General features: G+C 41.0%; 1 protein-coding gene across 1 annotated transcript; it reads right to left on the bottom strand.

Annotated features, from left to right (window-relative positions):
• Positions 1 to 766: 766 nt before the first annotated feature.
• Positions 767 to 16025, bottom strand: SUPV3L1 (Suv3 like RNA helicase). The gene is made up of 13 exons (XM_054382405.1): positions 15947 to 16025; positions 13724 to 13838; positions 12984 to 13152; positions 11089 to 11200; positions 10142 to 10219; positions 9181 to 9272; positions 7679 to 7859; positions 7196 to 7289; positions 6256 to 6475; positions 5801 to 5881; positions 3672 to 3848; positions 1638 to 1786; positions 767 to 1264 (listed from the first exon to the last, which is right to left on the bottom strand). Exons 1-13 carry the CDS (start codon positions 16008 to 16010, stop codon positions 769 to 771), a joined length of 2028 nt encoding a protein of 675 aa, XP_054238380.1. The 5' UTR covers positions 16011 to 16025; the 3' UTR covers positions 767 to 768.
• Between the last annotated feature and the right edge of the window lie 6939 nt (positions 16026 to 22964).

Genomic DNA, 22964 nt, shown 5'->3' with positions numbered 1-22964 from the left:
ACAAAAAAAAAATTTGTAGGAAACCAAATTAGAAAAGTCAAGAAGAAACAGACATCTGAATTTCTCAAAAGTAAGTAAGCTATACCTATGCCTCTAACATCTCCTTTCCCCCACCCCCCAAAAAAAATCTTTAATCCATATTTTGTTTTGTTTTCTCTTCCCAGACTTTGCCTAAATCAGTAATGAGCTTTTTCCAGGAGAAAGAATACATTTTTTGCTTTGTTTCAGTAACTATCCCTCAAAGGACAGAATTGGAATTTACTCAAACACTCCTGTGGCCAGAATTTAACCATCCCCAAGGCATTAAACACAAATGCTCTTTACCTCCTTTTACATTTTCATAGGACACAAAGGTTAGAGGCACATGACTCCTATCACCATACCCAACCAATTCCCTGCCAGGTTGTTAATTGCTTGGTCGTTATCTGTTAAACTCTGCCCTTTGGGATGGGGTGGAATGAGCAGCTAATTCACCATTAGTGAAGTATCTGTCATTTATTAGCAATGTGAGGATATCTTGCAAGAAGACATCAAGTTCAAATTTCCACATAGCAGCAGATCATACACTTATGCTGAACACCATGACTGGTAAAAGGAAACCTACGGCCTCTGAACTTTCAGAAGTCCATTTCTCCACCTCATGTAACCGGTCACAGGAGAAGGAAAAGCATCAGAGAGCTGCAGCAGTGTAAACATGAAATGCCAAAGTTGTTATTAAAATAGTATTTTATTTTATGAATAAAAACTAAACAGAATTAGGCCAAGGTTCTATTTTTTCTTTCTCCCTGTTTCCTTTGAGCTATTCTGATCATCTTTTTTGGAACCATGGCCATATCTACCGTTCCTGTGCTGATCCTGCCACTCGCTCTGCAGCTGCCTCAGCATTTCCTGTGTTAAAAGTCCTTCACGCAGCAACCTGTTGGCAAGAGATCCACGTCCATGGCTTTTCAGATCCTCCTGCCTTGTAGCAGACCGATAAGCTTTCAAGTTCCTTGTTCTTCTTTCTCCTGGGACCTCCACTGCAACAGAGAGCGCCTCTGGGGCTTTTGCACTTTGACTGTCTGAAACCTCCCTGCTATCCCTCCTAGTCCTTGAAAGAGGAAAGTCTTCCGACACAACTTCTGCTGTGCCAGGAGCAGCTGCAGATTGTGAAGCTCGGATCAGCTTCGTGATGTTGCAGACACCAATTTGTATAATGTCGTCTAGTTTCTTCTGGATATCCCTTACAAGGACAGCATCAGGGAACATGTCCATGAAGCGGTAACTGAAGAGAGGCAAAACAACACACAGTTAAACCTTTTGATTCAAAGGACAAAAATGAGATAGATGCTATGAAAAGTAAAAAAAAAAAATTATTATTACGTGTTGCATGTGAAGGCCACTGCATTTAAAGTGGCATTTCAGCTGCACCAGTCCAGGATCACCTTGTTTCTAACTTTCTGTCTCTGTTCTTTGCAGAATCTATGACTTGCTCCCATAACATAGCTACACTTCCATCTGCCAAGATCCTCTAAAGGGCCAAAGGAGCCCATACACACAGGCTTGAAGACACTGCTTTTGTAGGACTGTAAGTCACAAACATTAGGAAAAAAAACAACCAAATGACCAAAAATAATATTCAAACATGAGGACAATACCTCAACCAGAGATAGAGGTCAAAAACATCATGGACAGCTTCAAGGTGTACAAGCTCTTTGATGTTCTTCGGAGCGGCTAAAGGCCATTTGGTGTGCCGACAGAGCCAGTCAAACGTCAGGGGTTCATTTCTACTGAACTGTCTTGCAAACTGAAAACCAAGCAGATTCAGTCAGTCTGGGAAGAAGAAATCCAAATGAATAAAATTCCCTTGAGTTTGTACACACAGAATACTGCTTTGAAAATACCTGCTTTGTTTTACACAGCCCAAATGCCACACATTCTTTTACTTAATTACTCAACACAAGAATCACCTCTCCTTTCCAGGGCCTCATTAAGACAATTTGTCACAGGCCATGCACAGAGTTAAGGAACATAAGTACAGAGCTATCTGGAAAAGAGTAATACTGAAGGCATATGACTTCATCTAGCAAAGCAGATGGACTTTGTCTTTTTTTCCTTCTCCTCCTCCTATTCCGTTCATTATCTTGTTTCAGATACTCCAGGGAAACGGTGTGTTCACTGACTTAGGAAACACAAAATTCACAACCCAGATTAATCTGCACCAGAAAGCAGCCCTTCTGAAGCCCAGACACTGCAGCTCTAACACATAAACAAGCCAAATAAGATTTAAGTTGGAATTTTTCAGGAGCATTGATGACTTGGAGTAACTGCTTCCTAATTGGCCAATACCAGAAGTTTTTTTTGGGTAACATAGGCACTTGTAACAGTTTACTATCCTCTGATATCACATTATGCTCCTCTGCAACTTCATTACTTGGGATCTGAATGCTCAGCATTTTTTGAGAGACACATTTTTTTAAACTCTCTAAATCAAGCACTCAATTTTTAAAGAATTTTATTAGCCATTTGTGAAAAGCACAGGTCTAATATCTCTGACATGAGGACACCACAGCAGTTTCCTTTTTACACTCTTTTGTTAAAAATGGATACTGCACTCTCTAAAAGAGGACAGAAGTGATACTAACAAAGTAACAGTCCCAAACCAAGTTAGGTACTGAAACCAGCTGACTACAAATTCCTCAAAATAATGATTCTGGGGACAGAGTGAAAAACAGTTCACCCAGACCTGACAAGTGAAATGACATCGTTCTGAGTGCAACTTACAGCACTGTGTTTTCTGAGCTTTTAATTTGATGTAAATCTGCCACAACACCAGCAATCACAGTTAGTCCCACATTCTTTTCTTTTGTTGACAAGCTAACACCCTGAAGCAGTAGCACCTTGGGTTTGAAGGACTACTTTTAGGCATGTTGCAGTGCAAAGCTGAGTGACTGCAAGTGACTGCATAGCACAATTCTGATCTCTCCCAGTTCAAACTGGAGGCAAACAGTAGGATTATCTGAGACAAACACCTGAAATGTTATCCCAAACTCTGATTTACAAAAATATATATGCAATTAAAATCAGCCTGGAGAAGAGAAGGCTCCAGGCAGAGCTAGTAGCTCCAGGGAGACCTGTATCTGAAGGGGGCCTACAAGAAGGCTGCAGAGGGACTGTTTCCAAAAGCCTGCAGAGACAGGATGAGGGGCAATAGCTTGAAATTAAAGAGGAGATGTAGACTGCATTTTAGGAATGGGTTCTTTACTGTGAGGGTAGTGGAACACTGGAATGGGTTGTCCAGGGAGGTGGTTGGGGCCCCATCCCTGGTGGAGTTTAAAGCCAGGCTGGATGAGGCTCTAAACAGCCTGACCTAGTGTGAGGTGTCCCTGCCCATGGCAGGGGGGTTGGAACTAGATGATCCTTGTGGTCCCTTCCAAACCTGACTGATTCTATGGTTTTATCTCTCTCTCTCTCTCTCTTCAATGTTTATATACATAATGTATAAAACTATTTCTCTTTCTCTCATATCCTTCCCTGTGAACACTTTTTAAGAATGTTGTCAAATTCTCTAATGACAAAACCCAGAATAAATACAGCAGCAAGATACAATCTCAATGCACCAAGACCCACTTGCTCCTATATAAATGCCACCTTTTTTTGAAGGGAAAAAAAAAAAAAATCAAACAACTAACCTTCAGCAACATGGTACACACAAAAGGCTCTTTTCTGTTCAAGGGTGCAGTGCAGAAGACATATCGTGAGCGCAGATTTAGTGGAATGTGCTGAATCATATCTGCCAGAAATTTGAAGTCATCAATATTGCAGACAAAATAAAGGCCATCAACTTGTGAGAGACTCACAAAAATATCCTGTGAAAATAGAACCAGATGAAGAGGATGTTACTACAGGACAGGCCTGTGAAACTTTGTGTTACCCAACCAACCAATGTTTCAAAGGCTAGTTATACTGAAAGAGGAGATTAAAATACCAAGTTTCACCACAGTAATAAAAGAAAACAACAAAGAGGGGGGAAAGGGTGTTCCCTCTACTCTTGTAACAGATTTTTCATTAAATTCTCTAACACAGGATCAGAGAGGAAGACACAGCACACTATGCTTTATTTAAGCATTTTCTATTGTCTCCTGGGTAACAAATAGGGAGTTCTGGAAGTGTACATTTCAATTCTGAAGAACACCAGCACAGAAACCAGCTACTACTATGTTTAGAACTTGTTCAAGGTTTGTCACTGAGCATGACCCAAAAAGCAAACTTTACAGCATACAATTCAATAATTGTATGGTATTTTTAGCCCAGAGGCAGGAACAGATCTATTTTAGGAAGAAAAGAAATCACAAGATAAACACAGTGTTTCAAGAGAGGACTTCAAAGAACACCTGAAATATATCCAAGGTTTGGAGAAAACGGAGATGCCACTGCAGGTGGAATTTTTATGGGCCCCCAAAATTATTTCTCCAGCATAAACCTTTGAAAGATTTTTAGAAAGATCTTAAAAGAACCACTGAGCTAATTAAATATCATAGAATGCCTTAGGTTGGAAGGGACCTCAGAGACCATCTACTCCAGCCTCCCTGCCATGGGCAGGGATGCCTCTCAACTAGACTCAGCTGCTCAAAGCCCCATCCAACACGGCCCTGAACACTCCCACAGAGGAGGCATCCACAACCTCACTGGGCAGCCTATTCCAGGATCCCACAACCCTTGTGCTGAAGAACTTCTTCCTAAGATCCAGTCTAAACCTACTCCCCCTCGGCTTAAACCTATTCCCCCTTGTCCTACTATTAGACATCCTTATGAAAAGTCCCTTCCTGCAGGATCCCTTCAGGTATTGGAATGCAGCTATAAAGGTCCCCCTCAGAGTCTTCTCTTCACTAGGCTAAACAACCCCAGCTCCCTTGGCCTATCCTCACAGCAGAGATGTTCCAGCTACCTAGGATGTGACTGAATACTTAAGAGATCAAATAATAACATGGAAGTTTTATCTTAATACTTCTATGCTAGCCTAGAAATTCTCAATAGTAAAATGTTAAAGATGTGCTGTTAACAGCCTAAATGTTGGAGGAGGTCTCCGAGCATAATCTTGTGCCCTGAGGTTAGAAATCATACACTTTACTACACAGCAACACATCAGCAGAGAACAATAAAATTCATGGAATCTGCTAAGAATTTCTCAATGTACTAACACCCATGATACTACTTTTTAAATACACCATTGGAAGCTTAATTTCTTCTTTAAAAGGTTTAGGCCCTTCCAAAAAAATTCTAGTGTCCAACTAATGATAATATCAAGTAGATTTCACAAAATCTGTTTTCTCAAAATTAAGCAGACATCATTTAACCGTATAGTCAAGAGAATGATGAAAAAAAATCAGGTAGCTCTCAGATGTACAGAAACTTGACATGACCAGCCCAGTCTCCCCAGGAATTTTCACATAAATATACTAATCTCTTAATATTTTCAGCCTCAGACCAAAAGGTCTGTATGGGGGAGGTAGACTAGATGACCTTTAAAGGTCCCTTCCAACCCAATGCATTTTATGATTCTATGAAAACAGGGAAAAGGTGAAATGAAAAGATGGTTATACACTCTTCAAGACATGTAAGCGTAATTCCACACTTTGATAGCTTCCAAGTTTATTGTAACACAGAAAAAGTTAAGCTTCCTAAACATATCTGCAGAAATTGCTGTGCTAAAGAACACAACTGAGAAAATACACACACACGCCTGTTATTTTCCCTAAGTTCATGTAGGTACAAAAGCAACAATTTTTGAAGTAGAAGCTAATATTTTGATCATTCTTACAATTAAATTGGATAGAGTGGCATCAGGGAGATGATAAGCAAACATTTCTATCTGCTCAGGAGTAGGATGTAGGCCAGCTGCCTAAAGGGAAAAAATAAAGACAAAAACGTCCATTAATTCTCAACATTGTTTTTAAGTTAGTGCATCAGAAACAAAAGCTAGAAAAGACAAAATGCAAGAAACCAAAGCACTCTACAGACTCCAGCTTATTTAGCATGCTTATCTGGAACTTGAAAACTTGTCTGTTTGAGCTTTTAGTTCCTAAAAGAGCAGCTTTAACACAAACGAAACACTGCAAGCTTCCAAAAGGGATGTATATTCCAAGTCACTCTGGCATGATGCGATCCGCTTTTATTACTAACTTGAAAACAAGCACAAGGTAAAAGTAATTTGGGATCAGAACACAGTAAACCAGCTCCAGAGCATGTGTACAAACTGGGTACTGAGTCTCTCACCTTCACAGGGCGCACAGAATCACTCAAAATTTCCTTCAGCTGCATGAGGTCTTCACGGTGCATGGTAGTGACTTCTCCTTCTTTGAAGGATGAGCCATAACGTCCTGCTCTGCCTGCAATCTGTAGGGCCTGAGAGGTTGTAATGGAGTCTATTTCCTTTTCTCCTTTCTCATTGATAGTTGGCTTTACTATAGAGTGAAAAATTATTCTTCTGATACACCTGAAATATTTGAACAAAACCACAGATGAATCTTTTTTTTGCAAAGCATTTCCAATATTTAATCTACTACACAAAAAAGAAAGCCTTTTGCTGATTTATTTTTCAACCTTTTTTTCTCCCCTCTATAAATTAAGAGACCACAGATAATACTTATGGACACAGCATAGTCAAAAGGGCACCTTAAAGCTACAGATTAGTTGCAGGAGAATCATCATCCCTACACACATCACTCAATGATCTCTAGAGGTCCCCTCCAACCCCTAACATTCTGTGATTCTATGTTGATGAAGGTCCCAATCTATACATCATCTGCCCCAGTAGTTTCTAGCAACAGAACTGAATTGCCTTCAGCAACAAAACACGTCTGAAACAGGACTGAACTTGCTCTACATTTCAGAAATACAAGAGACTGATACTCTGACAACCCAGCACAGCTGACTCCAGTGAATCAAAGGGATATTAACAGTGCCCAAGATCACAAGGAATTAGGCCATTCAATTCTTAGAATCAGTTTTAAAATTAAAACTTAGTTCTACACAAATTTATCACTACTTCAGAATTAAAAAGTTTGCATAGTGGTGTCTAGACAGCAAATATCTAGACACATTAGCCAAACTGGGGAGAAACAAATGAGGAAGTTACTGCAGGAATCACAGCCACCACCAAAAAAAAAGAAAATCTATTGTACAAGTCTGCCCATAACCTGCTCCAAGTACTTACAAATTGAGTCCCATTCCAATTGCATCTGTAGCAACTAAAATTTTGCATGGATCATTAGGATCATTGAATTTCTTCGCCTGTTCAAGCTTTGTTCCTAAAACAGAATGACAAAACACTATACATAGTAATCTTACAAAACAACGTACCACTGAGCCCAATACCTTTGCAATAGGCTGAGGGAAAAAAAAAAAAAAATTAAAGTGCTGTTTGATTTGCATTCAGCTGTTGTTGGGGGAAGGGAGCAGGAAGGATTTAAATAATTCCCAGAGCTGTGGTTAGACCTCATTTAATGACATCTATCTGAAGATCAATATTAAGCACATAATCAAGGGTCTAATCCCAAGATTAAAACACCAGTCAGCACAAGTTGATTACTTTCTCTAAGCAGAACTAGGAAAACTAGTACTGCTTCATTTTAAAAATATTTTTTAAGGCACCAAGAAGCAGAATGTTCCCTTAAAAACAAGAGGAAGAGTGCTTTACCTGGTGGCAGACTGCCATATATGACAGCACATTCTAATCCTCTGGCTTCTATCTGTCGGCTGACAGAATAAATGTCGTTCTTACTGAAGCAGACAATGCAGTCCCCAGGACGGAGATTGTCTAAAGACTCTAAGGCATAATCCAGCACAGTAAGAGGAGTGAGTCTCTTGTAGTTTTGGACCTAGAATCAAAGGAATTGTCAAAGGTAGTATGTTTTGAAATGAAAAATTCCCATGGAGTATCAGCCAGCATGGTTATCATCACAACTGACTGAAACACTAAGGGCAATTCAGAGAGCAACTTACAGCACTGTTTTCTGAGCTTTTAATTTGATGTAAATCTATCACAACACCAGCAATCACACTTAGTCCCACATTCTTTCCTTTTGTTGACAAGCTAACACCCTGAAGTAGTAGCACCTTGCATTTCAAGGACTACTTTTAGGTATGTTGTAGTGCAAAGCTGAACAACACACAAGTGACTGCATAACACGCTTCTGATCTCTCCCAGCCAAACAGTAGGATTCACTGAGGCAAACAGTTGAAACGTTATTCCAACCCTTGATTTACAAAAAAATATATATGCAATTAAAAACAGCCTGGAGAAGGCTCCAGGGAGACCTAGTAGCTCCAGGGAGACCTGTATCTGAAGGGGGCCTACAAGAAGGCTGCAGAGGGACTGTTTCCTCATGGAGTATCAGCCAGCATGGTTATCATCACAACTGATTGAAACACTAAGGAGCTTCTCACAGGCTTGAAGGGGTAATTCCTGGGGAGATGGTGATATACACCTCATACACCTGCATACTTGCAGCACTTGCCAAGCTGAGCACTCTACAGATTTCTGAAGTAAAAGAACTACTTTTTTTTATCTAGAAATAAGATTCAAGAAAGGAAGTTTACAGGCTATGTAGCAATTCTATCAAGAAACAAGAGCCTGTTTCTGCTTGGTCATTTGAACGCTCTAGCTGGTCTCCTTTCAGAATTACACCCCCCAGCAGGCACAGACATACAAAGCTACAGCTAATTCACCAGGAAATCAAGTTAAGCTGGACTTTCTGAGGATCAAATATCATGTGAAGTTGAGTTGCAGAGATCTTTCAGTCACTCTCACCTGAAGTGGTTAGCTCTTTTAAGCCCTTTCCTCACCATATGGAGAATAACTATCAATAGATCCAGTAACTTCAGCACGCTTGAGGGCACTGTGGCTTGCAGGAAAAAGGGAACTGTAAGAAAGCCCCTAATAGCTGTTCCTCAAAAGAGCACTTACCTTCTTTAAGCAAAACCATACCACTGTGACAACACTAACAAAAAAACCCCAAACAAAAAACCCAAAAGAAAATAAAAAAAACAAAACCTCTGCGACTTTTCCTTTAGTTTAGAGGAATTCAGAAACATCTTAACAAGAGCTCCTGCAAGAATAACTTTGACCGTGGATACCCCCAAAAGACCCTCAATTTTTGCCAATTTTCCAGAACAGAGAACCTGATTTAAAAAGCTTACCTCAACTTCCTCCCCTGTAGTGTACATGAGCTCTGTCACCAAGTCAATAGCAGCAGGTTCTCCACAAACATGGATTTCTTCTGCACAGAGTCCTGAACAAGATCCAATGAAATAAAACGCAGAATGTTACCTATTTATAGACAACAGCAGCTTTAGCTGACTCAAATTACCCAAAAATTACCTTGTGTTTGCTAAACTCCCTGAGGATTGTATTTCACCTCTTTCAACGTCCCAAGTCAGTACCTAAAGCCTCTCTCACAACAACACTACTTCCTGCTCTTGGTCTCATGTCAGCAAGTGATGCTTGGAAATCCATTAGTACAATAAACAGAGCAGCTTGTTGCACCCTCTCAGCCAAAACAAGAGGTACTCTCAACCACTGAACAAATGGAGCAAAGCTTTAAGAAAAGCTTTTAAGCACTACTACTGTTTTACTAACTCACAAAACACAGCAGAACTGAAGAGCTTTGTTTTCTTCATGGCCTTCTAAAATTAAATGCAGCTCTATAAATGAGCCATATGGAATTAAAGCTATCAAGTGTTTAACGTGTTGTGTTGCCACACATATAACAGTATCTCTCCATAATGAAATAGCTGAAAAAATTGTGTTAACTGAACTAAAAAAGCGTATTTCTAGAAAATAATTGGTGTAAAAGGATACCAACACAAAGAGTCCATTACTATACAAGCAAATCAAACTACAAGAGGCATCTGTATAACTTAAGAGAACAGAGTGTTTTAAAAACACTAAGTAAAACATGGCAGGGAACTTGCTGCCATACAGGCAAACCCTTTGAGGCAGAGTATCTCTAACTTGCTCTGAGGACACATGAAGAAACAATACTCACTTTAGTTTTTCATCACGTATTGTAACCAGTTATAAATATCCTGACTGACATGCTTGAATGTCCTGTGCCATTTATCATAGAATTATAGTCACGTTAAACACAAACAAGCTTACCTAGAAGAGCTCTTGTCCAAGCCCACCCTCTGGATGGATCTCTGATCATCTGAATTTCATCAATCACAGCAACTTCATCTTAAAACAAAAAGAAGGTAAATGTGGTACACCAAGGAAGAGCATCTAGAAGAGCAATACAACACAGGAAGGAACTCAAAGGCTTCCTAGAAAAGGTTTTTTGAGTTAATCCTCTGCCACCAAAGACTTATTCAGAGATGATCCAGGTTTCATTAAACTGCTTATTGGCAGTTTTGGCATTGACGTCAGTAGGAGCAAAAGTGGACTCAAAACTTCATTTTATTGGCACCCTTTAAGAAATTCAACATGACTGCTTCAAGAGTTGCAAACTCAAGGAAAAAGGACGAACAACAAATGGGTTTTGTAAATCTTGCTATTATTTATGCTTTGTGCTTCCTTACACGAATGGTATTTTTGAAAAATGAACAAAAAAAACCAACTGGAAAGTATTTTTTATTCTCCTCTACAGTCTGTCTAGCTTTTTAAAATAAATGTTTTGATTTACTGTTTTGACAAATGTTAGGTCTGTTGAAATCCACAAGAGGCAATATAAAAAGCACTGACATATAAATGAGAAAAACTAGTGGTTACACATTTTAAGCCACTTGTCTTCAGAAAGAACTCAGCAATTTGACATCAACTGATGTCTCCTTCCAGAAATTTATTCTACCTTACCTGATGGACCACAGTGTAGGTCTAACCCGAAAGCAAAGCTGAAAATTTGTAATGGGAATGGGGAGTAACAGTGGTAGTTATTTTCTGCCCTTAAAATATTCAAGCACCAATTTAGATGAATAAAATTAACTGCCATAACATAGTCCAGAAATTGTTCAAATAAGAGTGCAAATTAATAGTTTGGCTACTTCAGAGATCCAAGCAGTCATACACACAAGGATACACAGATGTGACAGAAAGTTATGTATACATACAAGGCGTATTGGTGCTGCACATTTCAATGGTACAAGCGATATGAGAGGCTTGTCTGGCATCTTCATTGGCATAGACACGCTCCTCTCCTGTCACCAAGTCACATGGCACATTCTAAAGGAGTTCAGAAAACTCATGTTAAGTTTCTTTAACATAATAGAATCTCCTTCCCAAATGGAAAAAAAACATCAGTTTCTTAAAGTAGCTTCTAAACAGTACAATGGAAGCTGTTCAGAAAAGAACTTATCAGCCTTTTGAGACTTGTGCCCTAACCTGTCAGGCTGAAGGGTCTAATGAAGCGGTAACTGTAATTAGGTGCCCTCCCCTACTCCCTCAGGAGGTTATGCCTTCCTCTGAGCACTTCAGAGCTGTCACACCTGCAATAAAAGAACTGTCAGAAAAGCTGTAGTGCAAGGGGCTCATGAAGCATGGCCCAGCAGTGAAGGAGCCTTGCAAGCTTCAGCCTCTTCCAGTCCATTTGCTGGCTGCCCTAGCAACTGGTCTCACCTGCTGCCTTACACTCACACAGTAAGGGGACTAGCTGTGAGAGACAGCAGAGGCCACCATCCTCTGTTAGCTCTACACTCACCGAATCCCAGCCACATGGCTGCTCCTTCCATACCTACAGCCATCTGTGGAGCCATGCAGGAAACCATGTTCAAGCCTCAAGGGCTATATATAGAATCATAGAATCAGTCAGGGTTGGAAGGGACCACAAGGATCATCCAGTTCCAACCCCTCTGCCATGGGCAGGGACACCTCACACTAGATCAGGCTGGCCAGAGCCTCATCCAGCTTGGCCCTAAACACCTCCAGGGATGGGGCCTCAATCACCTCCCTGGGCAACCTATATGATCTGTGAGCTGCCAAATGAAAAGTCCTCACACACATAGGAAAAAAAATGCAGTAACTCTAATAAGGAACATCACTACAGGGTATCCACACTCACCACATAGCACATGTTACAGGCACCTCCTAGGTCAAGCCAATCTTTCTTACATGTTGCTTTAATAAACCAGTAACAGGAATTACAAATTCTAAATCAAGGACTGACCAAAAGCAAAGGAATCACAAGATTCATAGAATGCTTTGGGTTGGAAGGAACCTTAAAGATCATGCCATGGACAGGGACACCCTCCACTAAACCAGGCTGCTAAAGGTCTCATTCAGCCTGGCTGTGAACAACCCCAGGGAGGGGGCAACCTGTTCCAGTGTCTCACTACCCTTACTATATTCATTATTTGGTAAACACTTCTGTGCATACACACTATGCTGCATTAACATGATGTGTCACTGTAATACTTCTGAACTGGTGTGGTTCTGTGCAGCTGGAAACACACTGCTGAGGAGCCTTCAAAAAGATGCTGAAAGCAGTTAAAGTACTAAAATGAAAGCTTCCTCTAGGGACCTGATATAGGGCACTGCTCTTCAACTCTACACATCTGAAACTGCAGAACTTTTTATTAGGTGGTTGAGTGAAATAAATGTAAATATTGAAACAGACAAGTGGAGTTAAGCAAGGGTAATTTCTGATGTACAAGCTAAAATAAAGGTCATGGGAAGAAGCAGCCATGGTTTCCACACTGAAAAAAAAAGTAATAATAGAACCTGGCTAAACCTGAGAAGGGAAAAATTACAGAAACATGGAGGTAGACTAAGGGGATGATTGCATGACACAGGCTTTGGGGAAAGTGATGCTCCAGTTGGGGAAGTCATGTTCCACTCTGCATACCTTAAGCAGAAATGTACAACTGGTATTCATGAGCTGACACTACTGCAAAACAAAGGCCCCTGTTCAAGCACAGTGCTTCATAGACCACCTTATGCAACCAGAGCACTTCACAAACATGCATTCATGAGACTTCCCATTACTAGGTAAGTAATACAACATACTGACAGCATCGTTACTCTTTTGGAAGATCTCATGAGCCAGAAGTTTTAGGGGACCGCAGTATATTCCAGATTTTGCTGACAGAAATCTCTGGATAGCATGGTAAGTTTTTCCACTGTTTGTAGGACCAGCATGGAATATAATCTTTCTCTGAATAGCTCTGGCATCTGGATACCTAAAACACACACACACAAAAAGCAGATCTGTTGAACATTTATCTGGCATTCTGGATACTGATTCATTGAAGGCAGCAAATTAGCTTAAACATCTACTTATAAGTAGACTATTTAATGCGTGTTGAAAGATCAAGTTCTTAAGTATAGTAAGAAGAATTTACTATGCCTTACACGTTCATCTTCTGAATCATAAAATGCTTTCAAAGACTTAAGAGTGGAGTTCACATACTGTGTTCAAAATCATTCTCATCACTGTGGCCTCTCTCCTTGGGTAAATTAACACTTTAATGTTCTGGAGTGCTGCCTCCCAAACAGGTACAGCCAGAAGACAGCTTTCTGGAAAGGCAAGACCAACTCAGCAGCTTTCAGAGCTGATATAATCTTAGTTTCATTTTAACTGATTGCAATGAGTGTGGTAAGAAAGATGAGAGTTCCTGACATGAATTATTGTAGAAACAGAGAAATGGAACTGAAAACACAGTGCAATTATACCCCATAAATCTTGTCCCCAGGCTATAAAACTCTATGACACCAAGAAAAGCAAATGCTGCAACCATTAAGCACACTGACCAGTTGGGTGGCAGTCGTAAATCGCTGATCTTGCGCAGATCATCCATACAATCCAGCATTGGAAAGATCTGCTTTGCATGCCTCAGGAAAAAGGGGAAGAGATCATCCACATGACCTAGAAGAGAAACCCTTTTAAGAAAGTTTGCATGCTTTTCTGAAGGTTTGCATGTTCATAATCATCATAGAATGGTTTGGGTTAGAAGGGACCTCCAAAGATCATCTAGTTCAACTCCCTACAGTCAGTAGGGACATCCTCCACTAGATCTGGTTGCTCAGAGCTTCATCAAGCCTGACCTTGAGTATCTCCAGGGATGAGGCCTCAACTACCTCCCTGGGTAAAAGGTCACAGTGTTCCAACATCCTCATGGTAAAGAACTTGTTCCTAACATCCAATCTAAATCTTCCCTTCTCTAATTTTAAACCATTGGCCCTCATCATATCACTGCAGGCCTTTGTAAACAGTCCCTCTGCAGCCTTCTTATAGGCCCCCTTCATATACTGGAAGACTGCTATTAGGTGTCCCCAGAGCCTTCTCTTCTCCAGGCTGATCAACTCCAGCTCCCTCAGCCTGTCCTCACAGCCCCCTGATGATTTTTATGGCCCTCCTCTGGACCTGCTCTATCAGGTCTATATTCTTCCTGCGTTGAGTGCTCCAGAGCCAGACACAGTACTCCAGGTGAGGCCTTACCAGAACAGAATAAAGCAAAATAATCTTCTTTGAAAGAAGATTTCTACTACTTTCACCACACACTTATGTAATTCTTTCAACTTCTGGCTCTCCACAAAGTTCAATAATTATCTCAATGGCAGAAAGGTAAATGAACGTGTGGACATGGACTCATTAAGCAATGTAATACCAATGCTACAGCACACGCAAAAAAATTCTCAGTTTAGAATACTGACTCTGGTTAGCCTTTATCTCTAGAGAACTTCTAAATAAAATGAGAAATTCTGAAAAAGATGGGGGAGAAAGATTTTCTATCTTAAGAACACTTTAGGCTTTTCTTCCTCAGTTCATGTGCTGCCTTGGAATAAAACAAAAACTTCCAAAATGTGTTTATGAATAACCCAAGGAAAACAGAATAGTTTGCAGCTTCCCCACAGAAGGGCTTGGGATGCTGATTCACAATTGTGAGTCTTAATTCCCAGGAGAGAAAACCAAAGCAGAAAGATCAGTGTCTCAGAAGAGACATTCAGGTTCAGTCTTCTGAATGTTTTCAGAAGTAGATACTTGACCTTAAAGGTCTCACTTCAGGTCACACTCCAATTGTCCAGCTCTCATAAATTTTCAGAGCTAGATAGAACTAAAAACCTGATAGCATTAAACACACACACACACATTACCCAAAAAAAGAGCAGTGGTTTGTTGTTTTTTTTTTTGTTTAATTGAGAACTAGTGTTCGATGAACCAAAATTATTGTGAAAAATTTTAGGAACTTAAAAAACCTGCTGTATTTTCAATTATCATCTTTGGCCAAGCAAAACTCAACTGAAAAAATTCAGACCTGCCACAATAAACAACCCTATAAGCACTCCTATACAGGCGAGTTTTAAAGCATTCACATACAACAACCATAATTAAGTAAATAAAAGAGTGGAAGTGAGGAAATCATGTGGAAGATTTTATGCATAACTAATATTAAAGTTTTCCTAAAATGGTAAATATTTTAAATCTACACATTTACAAAACTGATAGGCATTTTAACTTTTAAATTACCATCATTAAAAACAACATCTACTACAGCTCTTCATCTACTACACATCTGCAGCTCAAGCTGAGGAGAAGGCTTTCTGCTGTTAGCAGCTAGCATCAGCCCTTAATTAAGTGCCACTGATAACAACACTGGATGCAGTGAGCAAGGGAAACAGCAGTCATAGAGCTGCCTTCCCAAGCGCTTGGAGCCACCTGGCCAGGAGAAAGCACTCCAAGTGCCCCCTAGTGACTACTACATTTTAAAGAGAGAGAAATGGCACAACAGTTTGCATTTCAGCAGTGAACAGATGCCACAGAACAGGGTGCTTCTTGCTGTGACCTCTTTTGTTTCCCACTTCAGAAAACATAAGGGGAAAACATTCTGTAGGATGGACACAAATGACTGATGGGGAAACAATGATTTTTAACTTCTTTTACAGCATAGCAGGAGGGTCCACATGTAAACATAGATGTCAAAAACAAGCAAAAAAAGAAGCATATTTTATTTTACAAGCACTCCAGATACTTGCCTGCATCACAGCATATATCATTGAGAATAATATGCAAATCAGCACTCACAGAACTGGATTCCATGATATACTTCCTAAAGCTTATAAATGCTTGGTGAAACAGACGGGCTGAGAGGAAAAAAAAAAAACACAGGAAAAAAGTGAATGTCACTGGGATCACAAAACCATATTTGTAAACACCCATTAAAAACCTATACCTTAATATGATATGACCAGTAAATATAAATGTTATTTCAACCAAATGACAGAGATATCCTAAAACAAGCAGTGTTGTAAGACTCATAAAAGATCAGATCTAGCTGAATAAAAACATTTCAAATTAAATAAAAAAAAAAAAATTTAAATCTTAGAACATTTTCTTACCATCTAATCCATTTTCTGCTCCTAGTCTTTGGATTTCTTTTCTTTTGTAGAACTTATTTAAGTTTTTCAGAACTTCACCTGCAGAAAAAGAGAAACTTAACTGTAGTTTGCTCCAAATTAAATTCTCCTGGCCCAAATATTATAGTTCAGTCTCCTTACTCTGGAAAGAAGGAATCTTTGCTGTGTTGAACAGATTCAAACGATTTCTCCCTAAGTTAAACACAATCAGTGATTGAGTCTATTGCAGAAAAGGACAAACTGTGGCAGAGTAAGAACTGCCTGAAGATGAGGTCAGTATTTGAGTCACACTCTCCCTGGTACTTGATAGGAAAGTATAAAGCTGGGAACCTGAAGCCAATATGCTAAGGTTTTGGGGTGGGGGTTTTTATTGTGCTTTTTTTTAGCAGTACCTATCAGGAAATGGCAGCTTCTAATGTGAAAAGTAAATCTGTTTAAACTACTCAGTGACAGTTTTTACTAAACATCCTGAGACCTTCTTTTCTCCACACTGCTCCCAAGACACAGACTCCAGAAAGGTCAGGCAAACCAGATGCACTATTCTTCCTACTTCTCAGGTTAAATAAAGGAGGGAAGAAGAAAACAGAGCTTTGTCATATATATGACAAATTACTTAGATTTATCTGCATAAAAGCTCTATTATAAAGTTATTAATCAACCCTTTCCTTCCCCTAGAAGGCAAATTCAGAGTTGCAACCAAACTGTGTTTCCTTATGTACACTCAATGCAACGCATTAATTTTTTGTTAAATCACAATGGCAAAAATACATCCCTTCTCCATCTACAGCAGATTAGAAACATACAAAAAGATCTAGCAGATATTGTGAGCACCCATTCTAAGCTTGAGTTATTCACAGAATCACAGAACTGCTAGGGTTGGAAAGGACCTCAAAGATCATCCAGTTCCAACCCCTCTGCCATGGGCAGGGACACCTCACACTACATCAGGTTGCCCAGAGCCACATCCAGCCTGGCCTTAAAAACATCTAGGGATGAGGCTTCCACCACTCCCCTGGGCAACCTGTTCCAGTGTCTCACCACCCTCACGGGGAAGAACTTCTTCCTTATGTCTAATCTAAATCTCCCCTCCTCTAGCTTGGATCCATTCCCCTAGTCCTATCATTACCCAACACCCTAACAAGTCCCTCCCAGCTTTCTTGTAGGTTCCCTTCAGATATTGGAAGGCCACAATAAGGTCTCCTTGGAGCTTCTCTTCTACAAACTGAACAACCCCACCTCTCTCAGCCTGTCCTCACAGGAGAGGTGCTCCAGCTCTCTGATCATCCTCATGGCCCTTCTCTGGGCACATTCCAGCACACCCAACTCTTAAAATTCAAGTCTACAAACACTGTATTATAAAATGCAGTGCACCTCTGGTTCGCCAGCACAAGTCACTGAACACAGTATTGCCAAGCTCTGCTCACTGCAACCATCTCTGTAATTTTTTGGAGTCCCTGCCATGACAAAGAAAGCTTCCCATGAGATCAACCTCGAATCATTGAAAGATTGCCCCTCTGACTAAAAATAAAAAAAACTATACTCCAGAACAGAGAGAGCCCACTTTGCATAATGAAAATCATCAAGTGACAAAGATATGGCAAAGTTCAGCTGGAGGTAAAGACAGAAGCAGGAGAACTGTGGCTACATCCCACACCCCGTGCATAGTTACAGTAGTCTATTATGTTCACAAGAGTAACTAAACAAGACTGTCAGTGGGCTTCTAACTACTACACAGACAACCATATTCTCCTCAGAAAGTGTTTAAGGGCCTGGAAAGCAAAGACAGATTGGAAAACACTGCACTAAGAGAAAGCACAGGGCAAAACTCTCTTCAGGGATTCCGTAAGAAGCCGTAGCAGATAACATATCATCAGCCACTTGGCTAAATTCACAGCCTACTGGCCTTACTGCAAGATGAAAAGGTCAGTGCCAGAACACTTGCTACTATCCAAGGCAATACGATATTGGGACATCACAGCCCTCAGCCTCCAAGGTCACAATTCTTCCCAAGCACAAATACTTGCCTTACAATACAGAATATCAAAACAAAACAAAGCTGGCATTGCAGAATAGCATGACGGGCCCACATTAGCTTAATCTAACTGCACAGTACCAACTGCTTCTACAGCAACAGCTAGCAATTGGGGTACATACTGGGGAGGTTTGTGTCCTGCCTCTACCATTACCCTTTTCACCTCCTGGGTGAAATTTCCCTTTCCTTCCCATTTCTTCATTCTAGAACAGAATTTTAGCTCTTACTCCTCAACTACTTTGACTTCTCAGCAGCAGTTTTTGAGGTTCTGTGTAAAAAGACAGCGTGACTCTCTAAGATCAGAAACTATACAGCCTCAAATGTATCAGATTAATTTGGATATTTCAGCCCTATTGGCAGAAATGCTTTTCATTCATCTTCCTACATCTTCCACAACAACAGTCCATTTCGGCAAGTCTGTACTTCACACTGGGGCAGTGATCCAGTCCAAGTGACCTTGAGCATCTAACTAAACCACTTGTTCAGGCACCTCCTGTTTCTCAACTTCCCTAGCTTACATTTCTCACCAGTAAGTGCAGCCCCATGGTCTGATGACTGAAGCCACAGAACTGACATCCACTATGACAACTGACCATGAGGGCTCCAAATTAGCAACCATACCAAGGATTCTATGAAGCCACATGGGATGAAATGCTGACCGTTCACACAGTAGGTTTTTGTTTATATTTATTTTACAATGGGTAATGTATCATTTCTGTACCAGAAGGCCCAGTCAAACCAAACCTAATTTGTGCTGCCCACTGGCCCAGTACTGGCGATCATAAAGCCAGATACCCATCATTCTCTGTAGTAGTACCAGATCACCTACCTTTACAACATCTCTATCTTCTGTCACCGCTCTTTACGCTCCTTTCTTTTGATACTACCTTCATAAGAAAACCCCTTGTTCCCTTTCACTTACCTAAATTTAATATCACAGTTTCCTTTTCCCTTCATTTTTAACTTAACTATTCCTTAGATATTTTGTTATGACATGCTCATGTGTTATCCAGTCACTCAATGATTAGCTTGTTTGATAGGGTATTCAGACCAAGAGTTTAGCAAACACCTGCTTAGATCTTAAATCACTGTTCTATTGTTTCACATTTGGGAAAATATTCCCAACAATGTTCCCATATTATTTCCCATATTTGGGCCTTTCAAAATGAAGACATCATCATCATCACACAAATATATCAGAAGCATTACCAAAGGGCTACTGAAAGACATACTCTGCCATAATCTCTGTAAGGAAAGCTCCAAAGCAAAGCTCCTCCTGACTGTACCCTATCTGAATTTACAGCATACATCATAAGGATCCACTTCGTATGAAGCTGCAGAAAACAGACGAAGCTGTGAATTAATTTTACTACAAGCCATCAAGCAGCAGGTTTGTTATAAAGGTTTGGCAAACCTGCCTTTTCAAAAGTAAGCTTCTAAGAAGGCTTCTGTTATACTCACGGTGTTTGACTAGCCTGAAAACTACTATCACTGTCTTGCTTCAGCAAGTAACAAGCTAACAAGACGATCCACACTGGAATTATGAGCACTGTAAGTAACAAAGTTTCTTCACAAGTTGTACTTAGAAAGTTTGTAACTGTAATTTTTTCTGCTGAATCCAGTTTAGTATTTGACAGCAGAATCTGACAGAGTATCTTTGTTAAAAATATATATGTAAAAAACCCAAAACAAACAGATGCATAATACTGTGCGTGGTCAGAATCTGAGAGAGAGAGAAGCAGAGGAAAGCTATTTATCTCATTAAAAAGAATGGATAATATTTGTTAAGGAAAGGCTTATTCAGCTTCCTCTTTATTGTTATAGATGGATTTCAAAATACAAAACTGCTGACAGCAACTGAGAGAGTGCTACAGGCCAAGGAGCCAGATGAGCATCATCCTGGTCACCTCGCTGGTATCCCTTGCAAGTATCACATGAAAGAACTTCAGGCTGTTCATTTTCACTTGCAGAAACATAAATTAACCAATCTGTTCTTTCTCAACAAGACAGCAGAGAGCAAAGAGAATCTCTACTTATTTTCCCAGAGCATTTTAGCTATACCTTTGAAGAGGGACAGTGATCTACTCGAGAGAGTCCAATGGAGGGCTAGAAAGATGATTAAGGGACTGGAACACTGCCTGATGAGGAGAGGATGAGAGACCTGGGGCTCTTCAGTCTGGAGAGAAGACTGAGAGGGGATTTAATAAATGTCTCTAAATATCTGAGGACTGGGTGTCAAGAAGGAAGGGACAGCCTCTTCTCACTTGTGCCCTAGGATAAGACAAGGGAAAATGGATGTAAACTACAGCACAGGAAGTTCTGCCTCAATGTGAGGAAGAACTTCTTTACTCTAAGGGCCACAGAGCACTGGAGCAGGCTCTCCAGAGAGGTTGTGGATTCTCCTCTGGAGACTTTGAAGACCTGTCTGAATGTATTCCACTCTGACCTGCACTAGATTATATGGTCCTGCTCAGGCAGAGGGGGTTAGACTTGATACTCTCCAGAGGTCCTTTCCAACCCCTAACATCCTGTGATCTTGTGCAGAAATCCAACATAAACATTTATCTAAAAAATTAGTTAATATGTACAAGATCCTATCATTCCTATTCATTAACACTTGAGGAATGCAGTATTAAGATAAACCAACACTGAAAGACAAGTCTGAAACAACACAGATTTTTTCTGAATTACAGCTGTTGAGAACTTTTCCTCCTAGCTAGGTTTCTCATCTGTGAGAGTGATGAATTTTTTCCCAAGGGGTCTGGATAAATTAACATAATTTTTTGCACACTTTCTATACCTGGAACTAATATAAATAATGTGCCATCAGAACATTTAATTAGGACAACACATGAAGAAAGAAGTTTTCACAATGCTTTGAGATCACCAAACATCAAAAGGATCAAAAACTTGTTTCTTATTTATCAAGTCTTTAAAGACAGTTGCTGGCACAGCTAGTCAAAATAAAGCTTTTCCTGAACAGAAGGCTGAAGACAGATGAAGAATAAACAGGATGTACCATTTATAACTAAAGGAGACACTGAAGAAGCAGTTTCAACTCACTCTGTGGTTCCTGAGATATAATTACATGTAAAGACACCAAAGACCAGAAGTGTAGAGCATCCAATGGTCTGCAAGAGAATTTCTTCTGTTTCCAATTAAATGTCAAAAAACTAATGTGTCAAGTAAAACGACACGATACACATCTAGCAGACAGATAAAAGAGAAACATAAAATACTAAGATGTTGCTTCAAGAGTAAAGTTCAAACCCCTATTCTGCTTCTGACATCCACAGCAGCTATCACAACAGGGACTGCATTGAAGCTGATAGGTCTTGACATAGCTTTCCTAGTCCATACACCTAACATTTACCGATACTTTAAGATGTGCAAACCCAAGAATACAAAAACCTGCACTGTTCTAATTGAAAGCTAAAACTGACTGTCTAACACTGTTGGCAAGTAACTAGAGCTACTGAATGCTTTGCTCAGCTTTTGTCTAGGCATACTCATACACAGACGATCGCAAAATCGCCATGGTGATTTAAGGTCGCCATGGTGATTTAAGGTCACCATGGTGATCTAAGATCATCGAAGTCCAACCATTAACTAACTCTTACCAGGGTCACTACTACACCATATCTTTGAGCACCATACCCAGAGGGCTCTTAAAGCCCTCTAGAGATGGTGATACAACCACTTCCATGAGCAGCCTGCTCCAGTCTTGGATAACCCTTTCAGTATAGAAATTACGATATGATGCTCTTCTGTTTACAACACTAATACCTAGAAAACCTGTAACTTCCAAGTTCAGACACTGCTGTAGTTTCAGAAGGACACAAGATCTAGCTAGAAGACCTCTCCCCACACCTAGCACCTTCACCCTGACTGCGCTGAAATAGGGAGTGAAGAACTAGGCCAACAGATTTTTTTTCCTCCACACAGGGCACGCTTAATGAGCCTTGGTAGAATCCTTACAACCGCTTGCATGACCTCATCTCACAGCTTTCACCCCACTTCGACTTTCGAGGGGACGAGCAGCGAGAGGCTTCTCGCAAGGAAAGTCCCTCCTGCTCTCAAAAGATGAAACCCCAGGGTAGCCCAAAGGGACCGCGGACTCCGCCGAGGATGCCGGACGCCGCCGGCCCATAGGGGCCCGCCAATTTCTCTCAGGCCTCAGAAGCACCCATTTACCGCGGCCCGAGGGACCCAACCCCACATGCACAGGCAGTGGGACAACACGCTTCCAGCCATGGCGGGAAGAGGGTAAGCAAGGCCCGTACCGCCCCTTCCTCCGACTTCAGGGCCCTGCCCGACGGCCACGGCCGCCTCACAGCCCGCCTGCACTCACCCTTGTCGAGAGGCCGCGTAAGCTCGGCGCCTACATCTTCATCGCCCGCGTCACCGACGGGCTTCAGCGGCACCGGCACGAAAAGAGAGGTGTCGGGGGCCCGGGAGCTGCCGTCCCCGCCGACTGAGGAGGAGGAGGAGGAAGAGAAGGATGTAGCAGCGGCGGCGGGGCGCAGGCGGGCAGCGGCGGCCCCGCCAGGGCGGAGGACGAGCCCCGCGCGGGCCGGGAGCCGCAGCAGCGGCCACGCGCACCGC

This window comes from Indicator indicator, chromosome 7 (genome assembly GCF_027791375.1).
Source record: "Indicator indicator isolate 239-I01 chromosome 7, UM_Iind_1.1, whole genome shotgun sequence".
Classification (NCBI taxonomy): Eukaryota; Metazoa; Chordata; class Aves; order Piciformes; family Indicatoridae; genus Indicator; species Indicator indicator.
The sequence above is the reverse complement of the archived record's forward strand: the minus strand, read 5'-3'. Positions and strand labels throughout refer to the sequence as shown.